Raw genomic sequence first — 20,194 nt, forward strand, 5'->3', positions numbered from 1 at the left:
TGTCACTTTCACTACATGGAACATGTAAAACACAACATGCAGAAGACGTCGTCTAAAAATATTGTTTGTCAACGGAATCAATACGTATTATATGATAAAAATTAGCAGTAGATTTCTAAGAAATAAGAAATAGGGAACAAAAAACACTGTACATGACTTGATTCTCTTATTTCATAAAAATCAAAGATATAATGTAATTTTCCAAATTTATGTTTATGAAATAAATACATTTTTCTATTATTTCCTATTTTATATCTATATGAAACTTCGCCATATATATATATATATATATATATATAAAATTCTTGATCGATTAGACAACTTTACGTTTAAGTAATGACGACACCATTCAGAAGAGTAATGTCGAGAATGTGATGAGTTGACCAAAGTAATGGTTACCCGGTAGCTATTATCAGCTTTCATCTTTCAGCCACGTAAAAACTGTTATGGTTGAAGGGAAAATTGCCTAGGTGGTAACTTTTTATGATAACGAGTAAACATTGTCCCAGCATTTATTTTTGTCATGAAAGCAAGATTGCCGGAAAAGTGGATGAGATGAGGTAGGTATATAAGTTTATAAAAAGATATGTGTGCAAAAACAGTATATTTTTAAAACGGATAGCGTTTTCGTTCAACTTAATTTTATTAGGATCTCTAGTTTGAACTGTATAGAGTTGTTATGGGAAAAGGTGATGTTGAACATAGCATATAGTTTATGTCTCCATTTTGTTATTAAGTTAAACTTATCACGCAACAAGATAATCTTCTTTCACGATGTATTCATTAATTTCAATAATTATTGAATCTCTTGTATAATTTTCAATCATTTAATACGTCATGGTTCTATAACAACGCTGAAGCCGCAATGAAACCTTTTCATAAAAATTAAGTCAAATTTCAATAGTGCATTTTCAATTATTTGTAGTGTCTGCTGTGTTTATAATTGAAATATTGATTCAAATACTTCGAAATTTGCTGACATCTAAGACCCCTTCCACACCAAACGAATCTGAATCAATCTCGATCACTCCGAATCAAGTTGAATCTGATTCGTCATCTCCACTCTTTCACACCAGCTGAATCAACCTGAAACTATAAAAATATTTTCATCTTCTTTTTGTTTTCCCTCTATTAGTTGCTTTTGAACTATCATCATGGACGCAGTTGTTTTAAATGCAATAGTGTTTCGTAGGAGGCAACGACGGAACCAGAAAACAAGAAAAGTGTGAGATATGAGATTTCTGTTGCTGTGATTTTTATCACTGGCGTCATAAATCGCACTATTTTCTTTAACTTTTAAAATTAATAACTCCTCGTCCATCTCGTATGGTTGTTGATTCAAGACTGACCAGACGAGGAATCTGACAGGTTGAATCAAGTGCGACCACGAATCAAACCTGATTGAACCAGATTCGTCCAGTCTGAAGGCGGGAAAAGAGTGCCTTCACATTTAAACGGAGCACTCGAAGCCGAATTTTGGTCAATCAGATTAAACTTGATTCGGAGTGATTCTGATTCGTTTGGTGTGAAAGGGCCCTAACGATCACTCCATATTTTCTCTCTAAATTGAACCAAAATTTATGAACCTAAATATGCATTCTCGACAGAATTTGCAGTGTGTTCTATTATGTGACAGAGTAGATAATGATCTAAAGAAATGTTCGGCAGCAAATATTGGGAGCGATATACTCATAGCATACGTTATATTTCTTCTCATTCTCACAACAAGAAATTTCATCAAATTATATAGATAAGATATTTACTTATGACGCTAAATATTCTGTGTATGAATTTCTAGTGAATTATTCATTTTGTTCAGTAAAGTGACGAATTTTAGAAATTATCGATTTGGTGCGATCTAGGAATATAAATTTTTGCTTTTCTCAATTTTCTAAAATAGTTCTGCTTAATATATTATGAAAAAAGTTCATTTGGCTTGTCCTTTTGATTTTGTGATATATTAACTATAGCTAAATCTATCATTCCCTCAAATTGCATACATAAAAACACTACTTATCACAAAAATAGAACGGTAAACCAAAAAAAATTCACTATTATTTCTTACTCAATTCGTCATTATTACAATTCATATTCAAAATAGGCAGTCTATGAATGTATGTTCGGAGTCGTTGCAATAAGGATTCATTCTTCTAAGGTTTAAGTGAATGATTCATCATCATTTAATATTATCCCTCAATATCACTTTCACCTATTATTAGAATAATATTTTGAGGATGGACATTTCTTTCTCAAATTTTAAGATGCACATATGGGATTACAAGCAGTTAACTCAAGGGTGGTACCACAAGGAAGTATCTTAGTTCTATACATTATCTAATTTAAGCTTCTGATCTACGAACCATTAATAAAACAGAAATAGCAACATTTGTAGGCTGCACAACAATTCTTGCAAGATATTCAAATCCTTAAACTGCATCGAATAATTTACAAGAGAGCTTGACGAAAATCCAAATTTGGATGATCTATTGGAAATTTAAGTCTAACGTATATAAGTCAAGTCAGAAACATTTACTTCACGTAAAGACACATACCCACTAATGACACCAAACAACATTGAGTTATAATGAGAAAAAATATTTAGGTATGTACCTAGGTAGGTGATTAGCATGGCGAAAGTATATCTTCACAAAGAGGAAAAAACTAGGTATAAAAATCAGAGAAACTGACGATTAAATATTGGATGAAGTGCTCTTTTATAAGATAAATTTATAACTCATATGAACATATGTGATTCAACTTTAGGGTACTTTAAATAGCTCTAACATTGATATCCTAAAAATGTTTGAGAATAAGGCCGTTAGAACTAAACGCTAACTAAAGTTACAGAAAAAAGGTTATAATATAATGATTATCTTACATTCGAACGCTCCCTCTCAATATACTCCCCTCCTATCGTCACACACCTTTCCATACGTTTTTGTTCATCGATCGAAGCAGATCTTTTTCTAACCTTTCAAGGAAATCTGAGCAGACCCGTTGACGCAAGAGCTTTTGGTCAGGAGTCAGATTTTTTGGCATTAGCTTCGCACAGACTTGTGTCGTGTGTAATTACTCGTGTAAAATTTTTCTCGGCGTTTACAGCATCGGCAATCATCCGGATGCTCGATCCACGATCAACACGCACAATTTGGTTGAGTTTGGTTTCCGGAATTGAAACAGTCACAGGACGACCTGAGCGCTGGTCATCTTTCGGCCCTCACTAAAGCGCTTTCACCATTCAAAAACACGCGCACGAGATAAAAAATTGTCCCAATAAGCCTCTTGCAACAATTTTCAGTACTCAATCGGAGTTGTTTTCAATTTAACAAGAAATTTGATATTGATACGTTGTTCCTGTTTTGGGATGTGTATAGAGAAGATATCTAGATATCCAACGCACTACTCGTTTTTTACCCCACCCGTCTAGGGTGCGCTTTAGGTGCGTAGTCTCGTTATCTAATAGTCAGAACTCGTAGATTTAATTGAAATATAAAAACTGTCACTGATTGAAATAAAAAAAAAGTCGGTGTTAAAAGGAACATACTTATTTCACACGATAATGCTCAAGTTCATCATACGGTTTTCATTCACATTTACAAATGATAATTTGGTGGGTAGGTTATAAAAGAACATACATGGATAGCGGAATCAGTACGACTATCATAAATTAATTTTTTCATGTGCGGCTATATAGAAAATCGTGTCTAACAAAAGCCAACAAATCAAATCAAGGAATCTTATAAAGTACAAATACTTAGAATTGTAACAATTTCATTTGAAGGTCGAATCAAAACTTGCACAGATGTTGAAGTTTAAAATTATTCTAACTGAATATCATTGTGAAACATAATTATAATAATATTTGTTTTTAATGGAAAAATTTTAGTAAAATGTGAGGAAACATATCAATCAATTGAAAAAATAAAATATTGACGGAATGATTCAACAAAAATAATCAGTTTTATTTATCATACAGATGATCTTCAATAATTCCTGTCCAAATACTAGGTAATTTTCATAAACTCACAACCAAACAAATAATTCATTCACTAGTCATTCAAATAAAGAATATTAATTATGAAGTTTTCGAGATAAATTTCGTCATATATTATGTCATATAATTGATTGATAATTGAAAAACGAAATATTATTAAATATGAAGGAAATATATAGGGTATCTCATTTTGAAAAGGTATGCTCGCTTTTGAATGGATGGAGGAATAAGTAGATATCATTATATTTAGCATTGAAACTTCTCGAAACTATTCTCCAAAATCTCAATTCCATATTTTAGACACCTGTTCTATTTTCCAAGTTATTTTACTTGTAAACCAACTATTAAATTTTTTTTATGTATGTATGTATGTATGTACTCTTCCAATACGAAAAACCTACTCACGTATCTGAGTCGTCATAATCGCTGATTCAATAGAACAGTTTCTCTCAGCATTTGAATACAATTTGAAGTCGACATGAATTCAATAAACACCAATCTGAGAACAGATACATCTCTATTCGTTGAATCTCCGGGGGGCGCAATGATTTCGTAATAAGGACTGCAAGCTCCTATAGCCTGTATTTTCTCCATAAAATATCACATCCATTGTCGAACACGACTATTGAAAATTATCAAACAATGAGAATCTATTGAACGTGTTATTGAAATGCAAGTCGATCCAGAATGTTTATATCTGAATTCATTCTATTTCTTCACATTTTGTGATTTAACCACGAGTTCATCATTTTGCTAAGTATAGTTCGAACAATATATGAAATTTATACACGATGATATCATATTTAAGCAGCATTACAAGAACTTGGGTATTAAGACATTTAAAATATTTAATTATGATTTTATGAACCGTCCACAAGTGTGCATAAAACCTTCGAGAGTGGTCTTGAAAGTGACGAATTCGCCAATGTCATCGGATCGAAAATTAGACGAACTAAATATCAACCGCCACACCGTTAAGCAAATTATCAGTCAATATTATATGATAATAAAGTTCAGTGTGAAATGGTTTCGGAAAGATGTGCATGAGAGCAAAAACAACACCAAATATCAATCGCAGAAAGAGATCCTTTTTCAGTACGACTCCAAACCGAAGCTCCACAATCACCCATTACTACTAAATGATCGAAAAACAAAGGAGCTGAAATGACGACAGCAAACATGGAAACGATACTCATCTGCTTTTTCCGTCGCGAGTTGGTCCATAACGAAATGGTTCCACCTAAACAGGCTGGGGATCAAATATCCTATCGCGAAGGATTTAGAAAAACCAACAGAGTTCACCAAACATCGCGAATAATCGAATGCTGCATCACGGCAATAGAACCCGCAACTACGCATTGAGAGTTACGCAATTTGTATCAGAATCAATTTATTGTGGCTAGAGTGTTCTCAGAAGTTCCAATAAGACTTCCAGAATTGCTACAATGCCTGGAATAATTGCCGTGTATAAATTTGGAAGAGATTACGTTGGAAGAGATCATGTTATCAAATATGTTGTAGGAAAGTAAGAATATAACTAATGAAGAAAAATGTATGAAATAATATAATATTTTAAAAACTTTTTTAGAGAATTATATATGAACTTAGAATGCAAAAGAGAAGTCATTTCGTTTTGGGAAAAACAAATAGTATTCACGGAAATATTTGACTCTAATGGAAGACATTTACTCGTGATTCGATAAAAGAAAATGAGTTAATTTATCAAGTAAGAGAAAAAAATCGCACTAACTATAATTCAGGGTTGCATTAAATCAACGGGAAACTCCGGAACTTCATCGTCCGAGTCATAAATTTGGTAAGCGTAGTAAAAAAGAGTCCGTCGCAGTCGGTTAACAGTTAAATCTTTTTTCTTGACATGATAGCAGTTAGGGTCATTTGAGGATAAGAGTTTTGGGTACGTATTTGTTTAGTTTCTGTTATCGAAATGATGAGACTCTAAACGTAACAAATAAAAGTTATATCTACTAATAAATTTATCAACAACGATTTCACAAAATTATCGGCAATATTCAAATGCAAAATAATTTATGGGAGAAGTGAAAACAAACCGCCTTCTTTCTTAATTATCAACCATTATAAAAAAGTATCTGGCGGTTTGGATAGAAGCGTAAGCTACTCCGAAAACTAAAATAAATCAGAATAGTGTTTAAGGGAGTGCGACCACTCCTGTCTTCAGCTCCTTCAATGATAGTAATTCTATTCAAAACATCTCAATCTAATGGTCGTAATCTTTAATTCTAAAATTTTTACGAAAATGTATAGTTACTACAGATTTTATTATATTCCATTTAGAAATTGAATAAAATTATATTGCAATAAACTGCAGATTTGAAAGTTTCTGAAAATAATATAAATTATACTTTCTATTTCTACTTTCTTGAAATTTCTCAAATTTTGATGTTTTTGAACAAAAACTGAACGTTTCGTTCTTGATTTTCCCAATTTATTAAGGATATTTCTACATTTTACCAAATATTCTGAACTCTATTATAGAAAAGTGCATTTGAAAACAACAAACGAATATTATCTCAAAAATAAAAGCTGTGAAAAAGAATTTTGATTGAGAAAACATGTTTCAAAACAAATGGATGTTCAAATAATTTTCTTTTTCTGGTATTTGCTTCCACTATTTCTATTGTCTATTGTCTATATTTTTAACTTTGTTCTTTATCATTTTACTCAATGTATCCACTATTTCATAGCTCTTCTTATTTGTGTATCTGCCTTCTATTTACTGCCTGTTAATTAATAACTTGAGCTTATCTTGCTGTTTATTACCAATGTGTCTCTTATACTTAGTCATATCCGTTAGTAGGTAATTCCTTTTTTCGATGCTTACATCAAATTTCATTTGTATGGAATAATACTATACATTTCGGTATTCTCATAACAATTTTTGAACGGTTAGAAGTATGTTGTTCTTTTGATGCCTTTCCAACAACTCTTTACTGTACTGTCCACAAAGCACAATTTCCTCCTAATTTAACGACATTTTCTTTTTTGACGTTTTTTAAAATCACTATATTTTCTTGTTTGTGCTCGAGTTTTTATTCGATCAGTTAGCCTTCTTTTCCGTATACGTTCTGTTTTCTATGATTTTCTAGTTTTTACAGTTTATACAAAATCCCATTCTCCCTGTACTAAAAATGTTTGCATACAGTGCGCGTTTGATTCTTGTTGTGATTTTCATTTTCTATATAAGTTTCCTGTACTTATACTAATTTACGGTACTGAGTATTATGGCCATGGTGGCCATCTGAAAATCGAAAGATGTACACCTTTGATTAGATTTTTATTCTTTAGTTATTAATTAACAATTTTTTGGCTATGATTTGAATCTTTGGTGTGATTGAGTGATTTGATGAGTGGTTAGTTTCCTTATTTTGTGATATTCAATGTACAAAGTTCATCATCAATCAGTTCTACATCAATGAAATTATTTATGTAGATCAAACAAAACCTCTAATCAAGTGTACTTCGTATCAATTGGATTCAAATATAATTTCCATGATTCACCGTTTGTATACTTTATGTGTGTCTTGGGCACTCGCTACTTTTTTAGACATATAGTCTGAAAAGCAACAAAAGAAGGAGTTGAAAATGGTTTACAGCCATTCGCCATCGATAGTTCTAGAATTCTACTTTTCATAAACTCTATCGACGCACGCAAATAAACATGTTCCAATTGAACACCACTACTACACCAACACTATCAATTACACTGTCTGACGCGAGTTTCGTTAACCAAGTTAACATCTTCAGAGACTGAAGGTAAACTGTCTTACTTTACGTTAGATAGTGTAATTGTGAGTGTTGGTTTAGTGGTAGTGTAAACAGTGTGTCCAATATGAATATCACCAACGGTTCTGAGAATTCCAACTTTATCATGTTTCAAAATTTTCTGCTCACGTTACTCAAATTTGTATTTGATACGAGTGGCCGTCGGTGAAATGTACTATATATTCTAGTACGAATGATTTGATAAAACGATTTATGAAGCTTCTGACGAATTCTATAGCTTTAAAAACCGATCTTTCGACTATGAACAAAGAAAAACTGCCAAAGAATGATTAATAATATGATGCATCACAATTCTATGGAAATATAATTAATATTACAGAAACATTATCACATAAAATAAGTAACATTACTGTCAATAAAGTTATTATTGATTCATTGGTATTCGAAGAATAAATTACATGTCATTTGCCGATTTATAGTTGACCGAACCCAATAGTTATGATTTTATAATTTTGTCAGGTACGTTAAGGTGACTAAGTCTCAATTGCCCGAACGTGACTGAATCAAAATAATTTGTTAGAGTCAGTAAACTAATTATTCTTTCCCGCCGCAACATTTGACGCAATTCTAAACTCTTTTTATAAAAAATAGGAAAATTCCCATTTATTGTTAAAAACTGCTTCCAAAATTCTCATGTTTCATCCAATAACTTTGCAAAGGGCATCGAATTCAGAGTAATGTAAAAACAAACAATAGGTGGAAAAGCAGCCGAAAGTGATAGTGCGAAGAAAAAGTGGCAAAATCGGTTGATTATCGAAACGTGCATCAGATAGTGCAATTGTGAGCGTTGGTGTAGTTGAACTGTGAACAGTGTGTACAGTATGAATATCACCAACGGTTCTTAAAATATAGCTTAGATGCCCAGGGTACAGAACTGGAATACAATACCAAGCGGTCCAATTAAGTACTATTGACAAAACTAAATATAGCCGATACTAAACTAACGATGAAGAAGATCCCCGACTTAACTGTACATCTTACAAGATATTTCTTCTTTGTAAATCACTTTGAAAAACACAAATGCATGACTTCCAGAATCTCTTAACTTTCACTTTCCTCAAAGTAATAATTTAGTTTGTCCCTGTAGTTTCTGTGTACAGTAGAGCAAACAACATTATTAAAGGCTGTTGTGTTCACTTCATAGCTGCCACCAACTGCAACTAATACTTTTTCATTTGCTACTGTTTTACTGCAGGATATTTTATGCATCTTAGGCCACAATAAAAAAATAATAGTATTACGAAATATAGTGAAAAAAATCACTAGGTCACAAGAAGATTAAATTTGGTATGGTAACCAAAACCCACAATTACGAGATCTTAAAGGAAACGATTAGCTCAGCTGCATTTGTGCATGCTTGTAATCAAAACATATTGCACTGCACATTAACTTGCGGACGTAAGTTGTAACTTTTCCTATTTAGGTATCTAGTTTATCAAAATTTACACAAAAACATCATGCATTTTAAAAATGAGAACTTTTGATATATTTATTATGGTTGAACTGAATTTCAACATATTATATTTGAAACAGTTACTAACCGTTATGAACGAGAAGAGTTGAATCCCTCGCTAACGCCAACTCTGAATCAGTCAAGGTTGCGTCCGAAGCGTTCTCTGACGTAGGAGTGTCACTCAAACCAGCTGGTTGTTGATAAAGAGGATGTTGGTAAGTATTGTGTGAGGAATTGTATCTACGAGGTGAGTCTTCACCTTCTGAACCACTCAGACTATACGCCGGGTACAAACGCCCTTTTCCTGAAACAGTAAAGTATGTTACATTACTTGAAATTCTAATTCTTGGAAAACCCTTACTTTGCATATTAATTTGTTTTCAGTATATGCATAATTCACGCAAGTATGCTCAGAAAATTCTAGCCAAAATAAATATTATTCATTCTTAACAAAAGGATTCCAGATCGAGGGCAGTTTTTTATGTAAGCGTATACGAGCATCGGATTAAATTGCATGTAAATAGATGAAACAACAATTAGCGATATCTGTGATATTTTGAAAAGTAATAAAGCAATTAGAAACAAAACAAATTTAGGATAAAATTTAAATTAAGTTAAAACGTTTCTCTTTTAATAAATTTTCATGCTCGGCCAGAGCTATAATTCGCAAGCTACTATATTGGCTGATTATATGGGTAGACAAAAAGAATTTTAGTTCTCCCGAATCAATAGCGGAAAAAAGCAGTTGGCCCACTTATCAGCACTCTTTATTTTAAATAATTTGAATCCGTTGTGAAAATTTTCTCCTAAAATAAGAAAGGGATTAATTTCTATATATAATTTGAATACATCTCTTTCATTCATATTGAATGAAAAATAGAAGTTAATTGAGTGTTCTCACTGCAGCCGGACGCATATTTCGGACTTAATGAATATAATCGTGGAGTTGAAAGTGCTCAAAGACGACGAAAGGTCTAGGGACAAGAGCAATAGTAGTATATCAAGGAATACGTTTCCTAGTAAGCCCAATGATGCCTCAATTTATCAGGCGGAAGTATTATGGGCGTATCACTATTATGTGGAGGAAATTAAAACCCGCTAAAAATGTATCGTTCAATTGCTCTCTTCGCAAACAACCAAGTAGCGGCAAAACATTTTATAGAGGTTAACTTCAATCTAGTACTGTGTTGTCTGTGCGTTCTATTCGATACCACAGGTGATCGAGGTGGGTTCACAGTGGCATGGTTAAAAATTAAGCTGTATCAAAGCCATTTGTTCGACTGGAATCTTTTGCATTGGGAAGTGAATTAAACTACAGCCTAACTAGCTATTATTGGTTACGGTGGATGGCCTTATCAGGTCAAATAAGAGTATACTATCATAATTAGAAGAGATGAGGGTGAAGAATAGAGGGATTGAAAAGGGAAATAATCTTGGTTTTATACCAAAAATAAATTATTATATGAAATTCATTTTGCGTGTTTCGATTTTATTTTCCAAATTATCAAATTATTTAGAGGGATGAGATCAGAAGACCTTTTAGGCTACTTTATGAAATGCCATTTTTCAGCATGACTTTATCAGTATCTAACTTATTCTTCTTAATAACTAACATCATATTGTGCAGATTTCCGGATGTATCTACAAGAATTTCGAATAACTATAAAGAATTGATAAATGTAGAATTTATTTGTAATTTAAACCATTAGAAGAAGCCTTATGGCAATAAATCCTACGAATAGAGTAGCTATGAAGATACTGAGAACTTTATGATGCCAAAAATTGGATCAAATTCACCGCGCAGTGGCAGGATGCTCTTTTGACCTTTTTGGGAAGTATATCAAGTACTTCGCGTTATTCTTGATTAACAGTATATTTAGATGGAAGGAACTCTACACGGATCACTTCGCGGCAGTAATAGAAACAGGATAGAATCGTTTCCACTTTCGATTGGCTCATACAAGCATTTTTTGTTTTGGACCCTATAATGACAGCTACAGTTAACTCTTCTGTAATATTTAGTTTGTCTGTTATCATCAGTGCTCATTTCGACCAGAAATTTAATCGCGCTTCATCATATTATAGGTTATAGCTTTTTATAGTAGAAATTTCGTTATTACTAGGTTATCAAAAGCCCTCAACAAGAATAATTTCCGAAGCTGGAAATATCAGCTTCGCTACATTATTAAATATTTTCCAACAAATTAACTTATACGGGGTGTTTGTCGCATGGAACCAAAGATTTATTTGTGTGGCTCTTACACAAAGTTTTTTCCGGAGTTTCACGGTAGCTCAGATTATTTTTCCGTATTTTGAAAATTACCGTCGTAGTTTCAAATCATCATAGCTTTTATTTGACGTTCTAATACCTTAAAATAACTTGTCCTTGTTTTCTGTAATGTCATATCTTGGTTTATAAGTTATATCCCAACTCAAATATATTCGACAACGTTTTTGACAGATCTTCAGAAGTAAACTATCTCAAAGAAATTACTGAAAGTACGGATCCTTTAAACAAAACTATCAACTAACCTATTACGTATTAGTTTGTCAATATAGGCATCTACTTTAACTTGTAAATCAATAGATATTTATATACGAGTAAAGTTACTAAAAAAATAATTATCAGAATTATGATGTCATATGAATGAATAAAATTAAAATACGGTGTCCTAAAGTACGTCCTTTGAAGCTTCCGCTAAAGCAGTATAAAATTTTATGACTACAAAAATTCGATCACAATGATTTTCAATAGACAATAAAAGAGTTTTAAATATTCGCATATTTTAAAAAGCAATAAACAACTTTCAACTTCCGCACGATTTTATAGCATTTAAATTGACTCAGTGTTGTATGCAAGGCGTTCTTTTAAATTATTCGAATCGGTAAATTTGAATGAGAATTAGATTCTACAAAGAAAATGATTGTGAATAAATTTGCTTGTTTTATACATTCTTTCTTCAAACTTTCAACACATAAACAGAGTTCTAACCATAACTGAATAAAATAGATTATTTTAGTATTAAATCATGCTTGGGACAGGATATGATTTTGAGATTATTTTCTATTTACCAAGGAAACATTAGATCAATCCCATAGGTATATCTATTCAACTTTACGCGTGAGAATGGGAAATGAAAGTCAATAACATTCCTCAATCTTGGAATGTTACTTAAATAGGGACGGAGATACTATGACATAGAGTTCTTCTACCCTAATACTTCCTGCATTTTCGCTAACGCAGGTTTCTAATGGTACCCAAGTCAAAACGCGTGGAAGAAAAGCTTCCAAAAGTCTCAACCTCAGATTCTTTACTAGTTTCTTCCGCAAGACAGCAAATGAAAAAATCATTTACAAAAAATGTAGCAAGTGAAATATTTTATGTGGATAATATTTTCGACTTACGACAACTAATATTGTTTGGATTACAGTGCGAATGAATAATGGATGAAATGGAAATGCCAATTTATCACCACGTTCTACCACTACCCAGAAGAACATCTCGTCCCACCTAAAGGAGCTAAAAAGTGAAACGTATAAAATTTCATTTAAAAAATCCTTCAAAAACCAGAAAATATCGACAAAACGAATCATAATTATGAAAAAAAGATTCAAAAGATTCAAAAACTAATTCAACAAAAACAAACAATTAACTAAGTGCACTATTTAGTGTTACCATTACACAAACACTCACAGTGTCTGTGTGTAACCGAGTTATTGTCTTCAGAGACAAAAGGTAAATTACTTACTTACTTAAAATGATTTTTCCGTTTTAACTGTTTCTCGTTGGTAAAGGTTCATTAGCGGGAAAAGTAGTATACATTGGTAGTTCAAGTTTTAATTTACCTGTGGCCTTAGAAGACGATAGCTTGGTTATCTAATCGCTTATAATCGTGAATGTTGGTGTGGTGGTAACAGTCAGCAGTGTGTTTGGTATGAATATCACCAATAGCTCCAGAAATTCCAAATTAATAGCTTGTTGTTCCACTTTGCTAGTGTCAGGTTTATAATTCACATATTAGTATGTAATTTGTCACTTTTTTTTTCTCGTTGTGTAAAATATCATTAATTTACAATATTTGATATAGATTTTTATACATCATTTATATTCTTCGTGATATTATTGATAAATATACAGAGGTCCACATAAGTCAGGCAACGTTTTGTCCATGCGGAGGTCTCGTGGGTAAGTTATCTGGAAATGGTCGAAGATTTCCGTGGGCAAATGGACCACCAACCAAAATCGCGAACATCTGTCATTTCATGCCGCACCACGTGTTATGCGTGCGGGAGTACCTTAATGTTTATTTTAGAGAATGGATAGGCAGATGAGGATTCGTTGAGGATCACGCACCCTCTCCGACCTCCGAACTGCAATTGAAGAAGAATTTGAAACTCCTTCGTGGACAGCTTGACATTCTTCGCTGGACCTGCCTTGAGAAACATTGCATTGATCAAGATGGGCAGCAATTTGAACACTTACTGTAACACTTTTTTAAATTTCTCTTGTGATTTTTTTTAATAAATTCATTTGCTACCTGACTATTGTCTGACTTATACCCGTTGATTAACAATAAGCGTGTGTTCAAATTAATTGCGTTATTTTCCAAACAACCCAACAACCTTTCACAAAAAATATTAGTAAACAAAATACCATTTTACTTGAAAAATGATGGCTCCATCATAATCGTGTTAGGGGTACAAAGAAAACAAGAAGAATTGATATGAAAATGTTGTATAGGGGACAAAAGCTATAGATGGTTGAAAGTCTTCTATACACATTATCAAATTATATCCCGGAATGGAATGAACTTTCGATTGGGGTGGATAGGATAATATTTTCCATAGAAAAGCAATTTCAAATTTAAATTTAAATAGAAAAATGGAGGAAAGTTTAAGGGATGAGGCTGGATGGTATAAGGATATACTGAAAATTTTAGAAAAATCGATGAATACGTCATAGAAATGTGATAAAAATGTTTTATTGCGGAAATGAAACGTGGAAGGAATATTTGATAACCGCATCAAGACAATAGAAGATGATAAATGTATAATACACTTGTAGCGAAGAAAAGTTATACCTCAATTTATTAAAAATTTTTTTTCAAAAATTCAATTTCAATGCTTCCATCATCACTGTGATTATCATGATTGCTGGTCATCACTTGAACACACCAAGTCTCACCGAAAACGGGCTCTCCAATTTCTCATTTAATTGTGAGGCATCCAGTTTTTTGTGTTTATTGCTGAGATCCGTCGATGAATATAGTTTGATTCAACATCTTCCAGAGTCAGAAATCTGATATCACCTTGCTGTTCCTAATTCGCCAAATTTTGCAATGTGAACTCCACAATGTCCTCACACGCACTGCCGCACTTTTGGACGGAATACTGAACCCTTTGCTTTTCTTTTGCATCATTTGCGAGCGCTATTACATGCATTTAACTAAGCGGGAAACTGCATTCGCATACAGTCTGAGTATGTTATCGTAAAGCGCTAACTAAGCGAAACTAATGAGGAGTTATTCCGAAGACATTTTTTGATGTGAACTAACCCGGGAGGACACAAACAAAGAGCTTCTTCCTTGACACTTTCACAGGAGCTTCTTCATAACCTACAAAAATGGTCTGGATTAAGCGTTTGTGACTCTTTACTGAGAATTGTATCGGCTTCTCCATTTTCTTTGTTTCATGTAAGATAATTCGCCTTGCGGTATTTGTCGTCATTCGGCTCTCGGGTTTTGAAATGTTCTATAATATTTTTTCCTTTTTGGGAATAAATAGCATCCGCGCTGGCCAAGTTGTTGATGTGAAGTTGAACCAAACATTAGCAGAGAAACAAACATCCACAGATATCTACAACTTTGTCTGTCTGATGTGTTATCAATTATTTAACTTCAAATCTTGTTTCACTTTTTAAGATTCGATATACATTTATAAATTCTGGGAAACAACTATAATCATTTCAAAAACCAGCTCAAATTAATGATTATGTCTACAGTATTCTCCATGGTACTTATTTCACGAGCCTGGATTATTTTAAAACTGATCTAAATTCGTCCCTGAACAAATGAAGATCTATTAAAACATAAGAGTAACAAGGTCATTAATAGAATCGTAAACTGAACGCTCACCATATGTTTATCAAAAACCAAAAACAGTTGTATCGCTCGTAAAGGAACTTTTTACTTTCAATTTTATGGAATTTGGAAAAGAAAGAATTTTGAGTGCTTTTATCGTTAAAAGTCTTAAAGATTGTTTCTTTTTTTATGTTTCGGAGAAAGAAATATATCTTTAACGATGAAATTCGAATATTACTTTTTAGTTCGTTTTTAGGGGTTATCTGTGATAAGCTTAAAATGGAAAGCCATTTAAAAATAACAACTCAATTCTTATTAACATCAACAGTTATCACTGAAGACACTTAAAAACAAATAAAAGAAGAGCTGTGGAGAATAAATTTTACGGATAAATTGACTACATTCATTAGGTCACTTACTTACTTTGTCTAATGAAAGAAAAAGAAAGTCCACATTAAAATTTGTAGTTGTATCTTTTCTAAACTTTACTTTCTTCTTATTTACATCTTCAAACATTGATACCGTGCAATTGATTTTAAATTTGATGAAGATATATGACCGACATACGAGTTCGGATCCAAAATTATGGAGAATTATTTTTCATAATATCAATTGTTTATGCTGCATATAGTTTCTCTCATATCGTAATGTATTTAGGCATATTCAAGTTCATTTTGGGTTATTGTATAATAGCCGCTTTCGTAAAATCGTATTTGCAGTGTCTGAAACGGGCATCTTGAACAATGCATTGACAATGAAGCTTTGTTTCATGTTTCAAAAAAACACAAGAAATATTAAAATATAGTTATGACTATTACTCTAAGACTCAATACCCTACAATTGTACAATTGTCAAAGTCATCGTCAATATTTTCTTCGGTTGTTAGGGCATAGTTTACGTCAATATTTACAGATTTACATGTTTTGTGAAGAAACTAAATCTATTTGATTCACCGTTGGCAGTCTCTTCATATTCTTGTTATTTACCAGATTAATTTCCATACGATAATTCTCTCCGAAAATAAGAAATGTGTTTTGACAGCATTACTGATATTGAAATTGTCACTATACAACGATTCTGAAAGAAAATGTCTCAATAAGCTTCTTGTCATGAATTCATGGTTGATGTGAGTGAGAGGAAGAAAATTCTTTTATATTTTACTTTGGTTTTTAATAAAATAATTGTTCGTATTTTTTCATCACACCTAAAATTGATAGAAAAACTGAATCTTGATATTCCAAATTTGATCCATGTTTAATATTTCAGTTTTCTATCGATTGATTTCATTTATTTTCATTTGCAACGTACCTTCTTTACAGCCGCCTCCAACACTATATCAAAAGCTTTTTATGATATAGCAGGTGCATTTAAAAACTCAAATATTTGCACAAATTGTTTTCTCAATAAATAAAATGTTGAATGATTCAACTGTCATTTTCAGTATACTTCTCCAGAATAATAGCCTAATAAAAATTTCGAACAGTTTTTATACACCTTGGAAATTTCACGAGAAAAAATTAAGTCAGAATCGAATCGACTAGAGAAGAATGATTTTTGAACTTGTAATTGAAAAAATTGATAAACAACACCTTAAATGGTCTAGAGTCTAGACATTTTTGTGGAAAGAAGAACAATAGACCAACAACGACGATTTGGCAAGATAGGGAAACGAAAAGGAGGAAACAATAACGTCCAAAAAAATATTGGACAAACACAATTGTTAAAATGATGGGAGAAAAATATAACATGGACAGAGACTATGACAAAGAATAGAAATAGAAAAGGGTGGTGGAAATTTATGCATAAACAAAAAGATACAAATATCCGACACCTACAGCAGATACACACCAAATAAGCACCAATGGTTATTCTCAAAAACGTATCAATCTAGACAGACAGTGTTAGAAAGAATACGAATTTGCTAATATTCTCCTATCAATTTTCTTTCCTTGCAACAACATCCCTTGCCACAACATCAAATATCAATATTAAGAAATGAAGTTAATTATTTAGTTGCATTGTTGAAAGAAAATAATAATTTTCACCTTAACCCCAGAATATTATATTAAACGTTATTATTTTGGCCTGTACAATTGATAGTACTCGCGCTGTCCTCATAACGCAGTCTGCCATTTAGCTCGTACATAGACTCGAAGTTTTGTTACTACATGTTAAAAGAGAATCATCCCAAACGTATGTGGTAAGCTGTATTCAAGACAGGTTGACATCGTGCAAAATTTGTTGCCCACTGGCTAGTCTGTATCGGAAGTTAAAACAACGATTAGTGAAAATGAATTTGAAATAATTTATATCAACGCAAACGATTCTTTACGTATACAATAAATCAAAAGGCTATTTTTGTGGATGAATTTATCTTCAAAAAGCAACAAATATCCTGAACTATATGAGAAATAGGAGACATTTCAGGCTAATACTAATAATCAGTTTACGAGGATGCGTACACTATATTTACTCTTCTAACTAAATATTAAAATGGTGTGATGAAGATAATGATCAAGGTAAGTGATGGGCAGCTGCTGACTATAATTTTTAATTTTTTTGCATTGATTTGTTGTTGTTAATTTCTCCATTCTGCGTTGAAAAATCATAATTACTACGGACGCTAAAAACTGGATGAAAAGTTGACAGACGTGTTGCGTATATAAAAGAATGAAAACTATTACGAATGATTAAAATAGGTATTTTTAACAGCTCTTCGTCATAAATTCTCTCTTATACCATATGACTTTTCGTTTTGCTACAAAAAAATTAAATAATGAGTTTTTATCATAGGCGTAACATACTGTACTTCTTTAACGCAATGAAAATATTAATTGTGCCAATTTGAAAGATAATCTTTATATGTTATTTCAGTAATTATCTAAAAATCAACTTCCACCCCGTATTGACTTGGGGTTATGGGGAGTGTTAGAGTTATGTTAGGTTAGGTTAGGTTCTACTCAAGAACACTATTTATACAACTTATTTCTGTGTTCTTTTAACATCCCCGCCGTCACACCCCTTTATCCTTTTTTTACTCTATTTTACCGTAAAAAAATATTGAATTCTCAATTTTTCCATATGTATATTTCTATGATAAAATAATAATTACTTACGGTTACGTCAATTAACAATTATAATTGTGCATAATTCCACTGAATTAATTTCATATATTTTTCACATATTATTCACACTATTTAGCTGGATTTTTTGTTTATATATTTCCAAATGAAATTCATAATTCGTCAACACATGTAATTCCGAAAATGTCAAATTTTTATTCCTTAACCCTCTCTATTTTTTTAACAAAGGATAACAGACGGCTGGAATAATTTTTTTGTATTCAGTACACTTTTCCTTATTACCCCCACAACTCCAAGTCGATAGGAAATGGGGGATGATTTTTAAATAATTATTGTTATTTCAAGAAATTCCGACAATAACGAAAATAACATTCATCATAACAAAAGCTAAGAAAAACAAATGCTCCGATTACATATTCTCCCTTTTATTTTTTTTAAGTGTGTCACTGGTGACAGCGGCCAAAGTAATTAGTCATAAATGGGAGATTTACGACCTCGTAAAAACACAGTCATCTCTTGCATATTTCTTCCATGTAAATGACAATCAACTACACTCAATTTTATCAGTAAATTACATTGTTTTTAACATATTAAAGCCGTTAATACATAGAAGGATAAAAATGCTATAAAATATCTCCAATAAGAAGAATTTAAATCACTGAGTAAAATCATGATCATAACTAGACCATAAGTAATGACAAAACTTTCGTTTCTATTATCAACTTACATTTAACAGATCTTAGAAATATACGAGAATTGTCGCCTGGAAAATGTCTCAACGCTAAAGTGCTCTGGAGAATTTTCGAGGTGAAATATTGAATACTGGCAACGTTGCCATTATTTGTACAAGAAAACGCACCCGTTGCTCCCAAGACGACCATAAAATAAGCAACTGCTTCGCTGCCTTCGTCGAGGGCTGTATGCAGATTTTTTAATCATCGTTAGTATTAATTTTTAGCTTTAGTGTTTCGCTGTGCTCTCTTTTACTTCCCCTTTCTTGACTCATCTTAACAGAATCGGTTTCAGGTGTGGTGAATTTAACTTGGAACAAAACACTTCTTAAATATTCATTTCTCATATGATAAAGAAGATGGGTTGAAAATTGGTAATTGCTTACATTCACAGGAGCTATAATGTCAATATCAATATTATATGTTTGACCATATTTGCCAGAAAATATTTCATTTCAGTTTTTTTCTAAAAAAACTATTATTTAAGCTAAATACTAGAAGTATTGTGAGGCAAAACAGTGTGTCTGTTTAGGAGGGGATGATGGCCATAGAAGAATAAAACATCATCGTAGAGACCAAGATGGTTTGGCATTTGCACAACATTCTTATAGAAATGATTTGGATGGCTATTGCTTATAGCAGTATAACATCTGGGCGTTATAATGATGATGTCCTAGAAACAATTTTGGTACTTTATCTAAATTATTGTCCACAAAATTTTTCAAAAAGATAATGCACGTCTGCTAGTCTCTGCAAGAAGCTGGTGTTAATATTTTGCTTGGCTACATTAAAATTTCATCGATTATGTGTTGGATATAATATGGAGAGGAATATCCAATTTGAACCACCTTCTACAGATTCCCACGAAGCTGGCTACTACTCGTATATGTATCTTATTTTATAATAATATGCTGATAAACTTTCGTGTAAAAGCTATTTTCTCATTCTAGATATAAAGCTGAACTTATCGACACCAGAGAAACACCGTAATTTGAATCCTCTCAAAAGGAAATGAGATCCATTCGCTTTGC

General features: G+C 32.3%; 1 protein-coding gene across 1 annotated transcript in view; it reads right to left on the minus strand.

The window, feature by feature from the left end:
- The window catches only part of LOC130444139 (teneurin-m), a 794,904-nt gene that overhangs the window by 408,657 nt on the left and 366,053 nt on the right, over positions 1 to 20,194 (minus strand). The window contains exon 3 of the mRNA XM_056779175.1: positions 9,358 to 9,573. Coding sequence (XP_056635153.1) covers positions 9,358 to 9,573 — 216 coding nt within the window. The remainder of the gene's footprint in view (positions 1 to 9,357; positions 9,574 to 20,194) is intronic.

The sequence above is a fragment of the Diorhabda sublineata genome, chromosome 5, assembly GCF_026230105.1.
Source record: "Diorhabda sublineata isolate icDioSubl1.1 chromosome 5, icDioSubl1.1, whole genome shotgun sequence".
NCBI lineage: Eukaryota > Metazoa > Arthropoda > Insecta > Coleoptera > Chrysomelidae > Diorhabda > Diorhabda sublineata.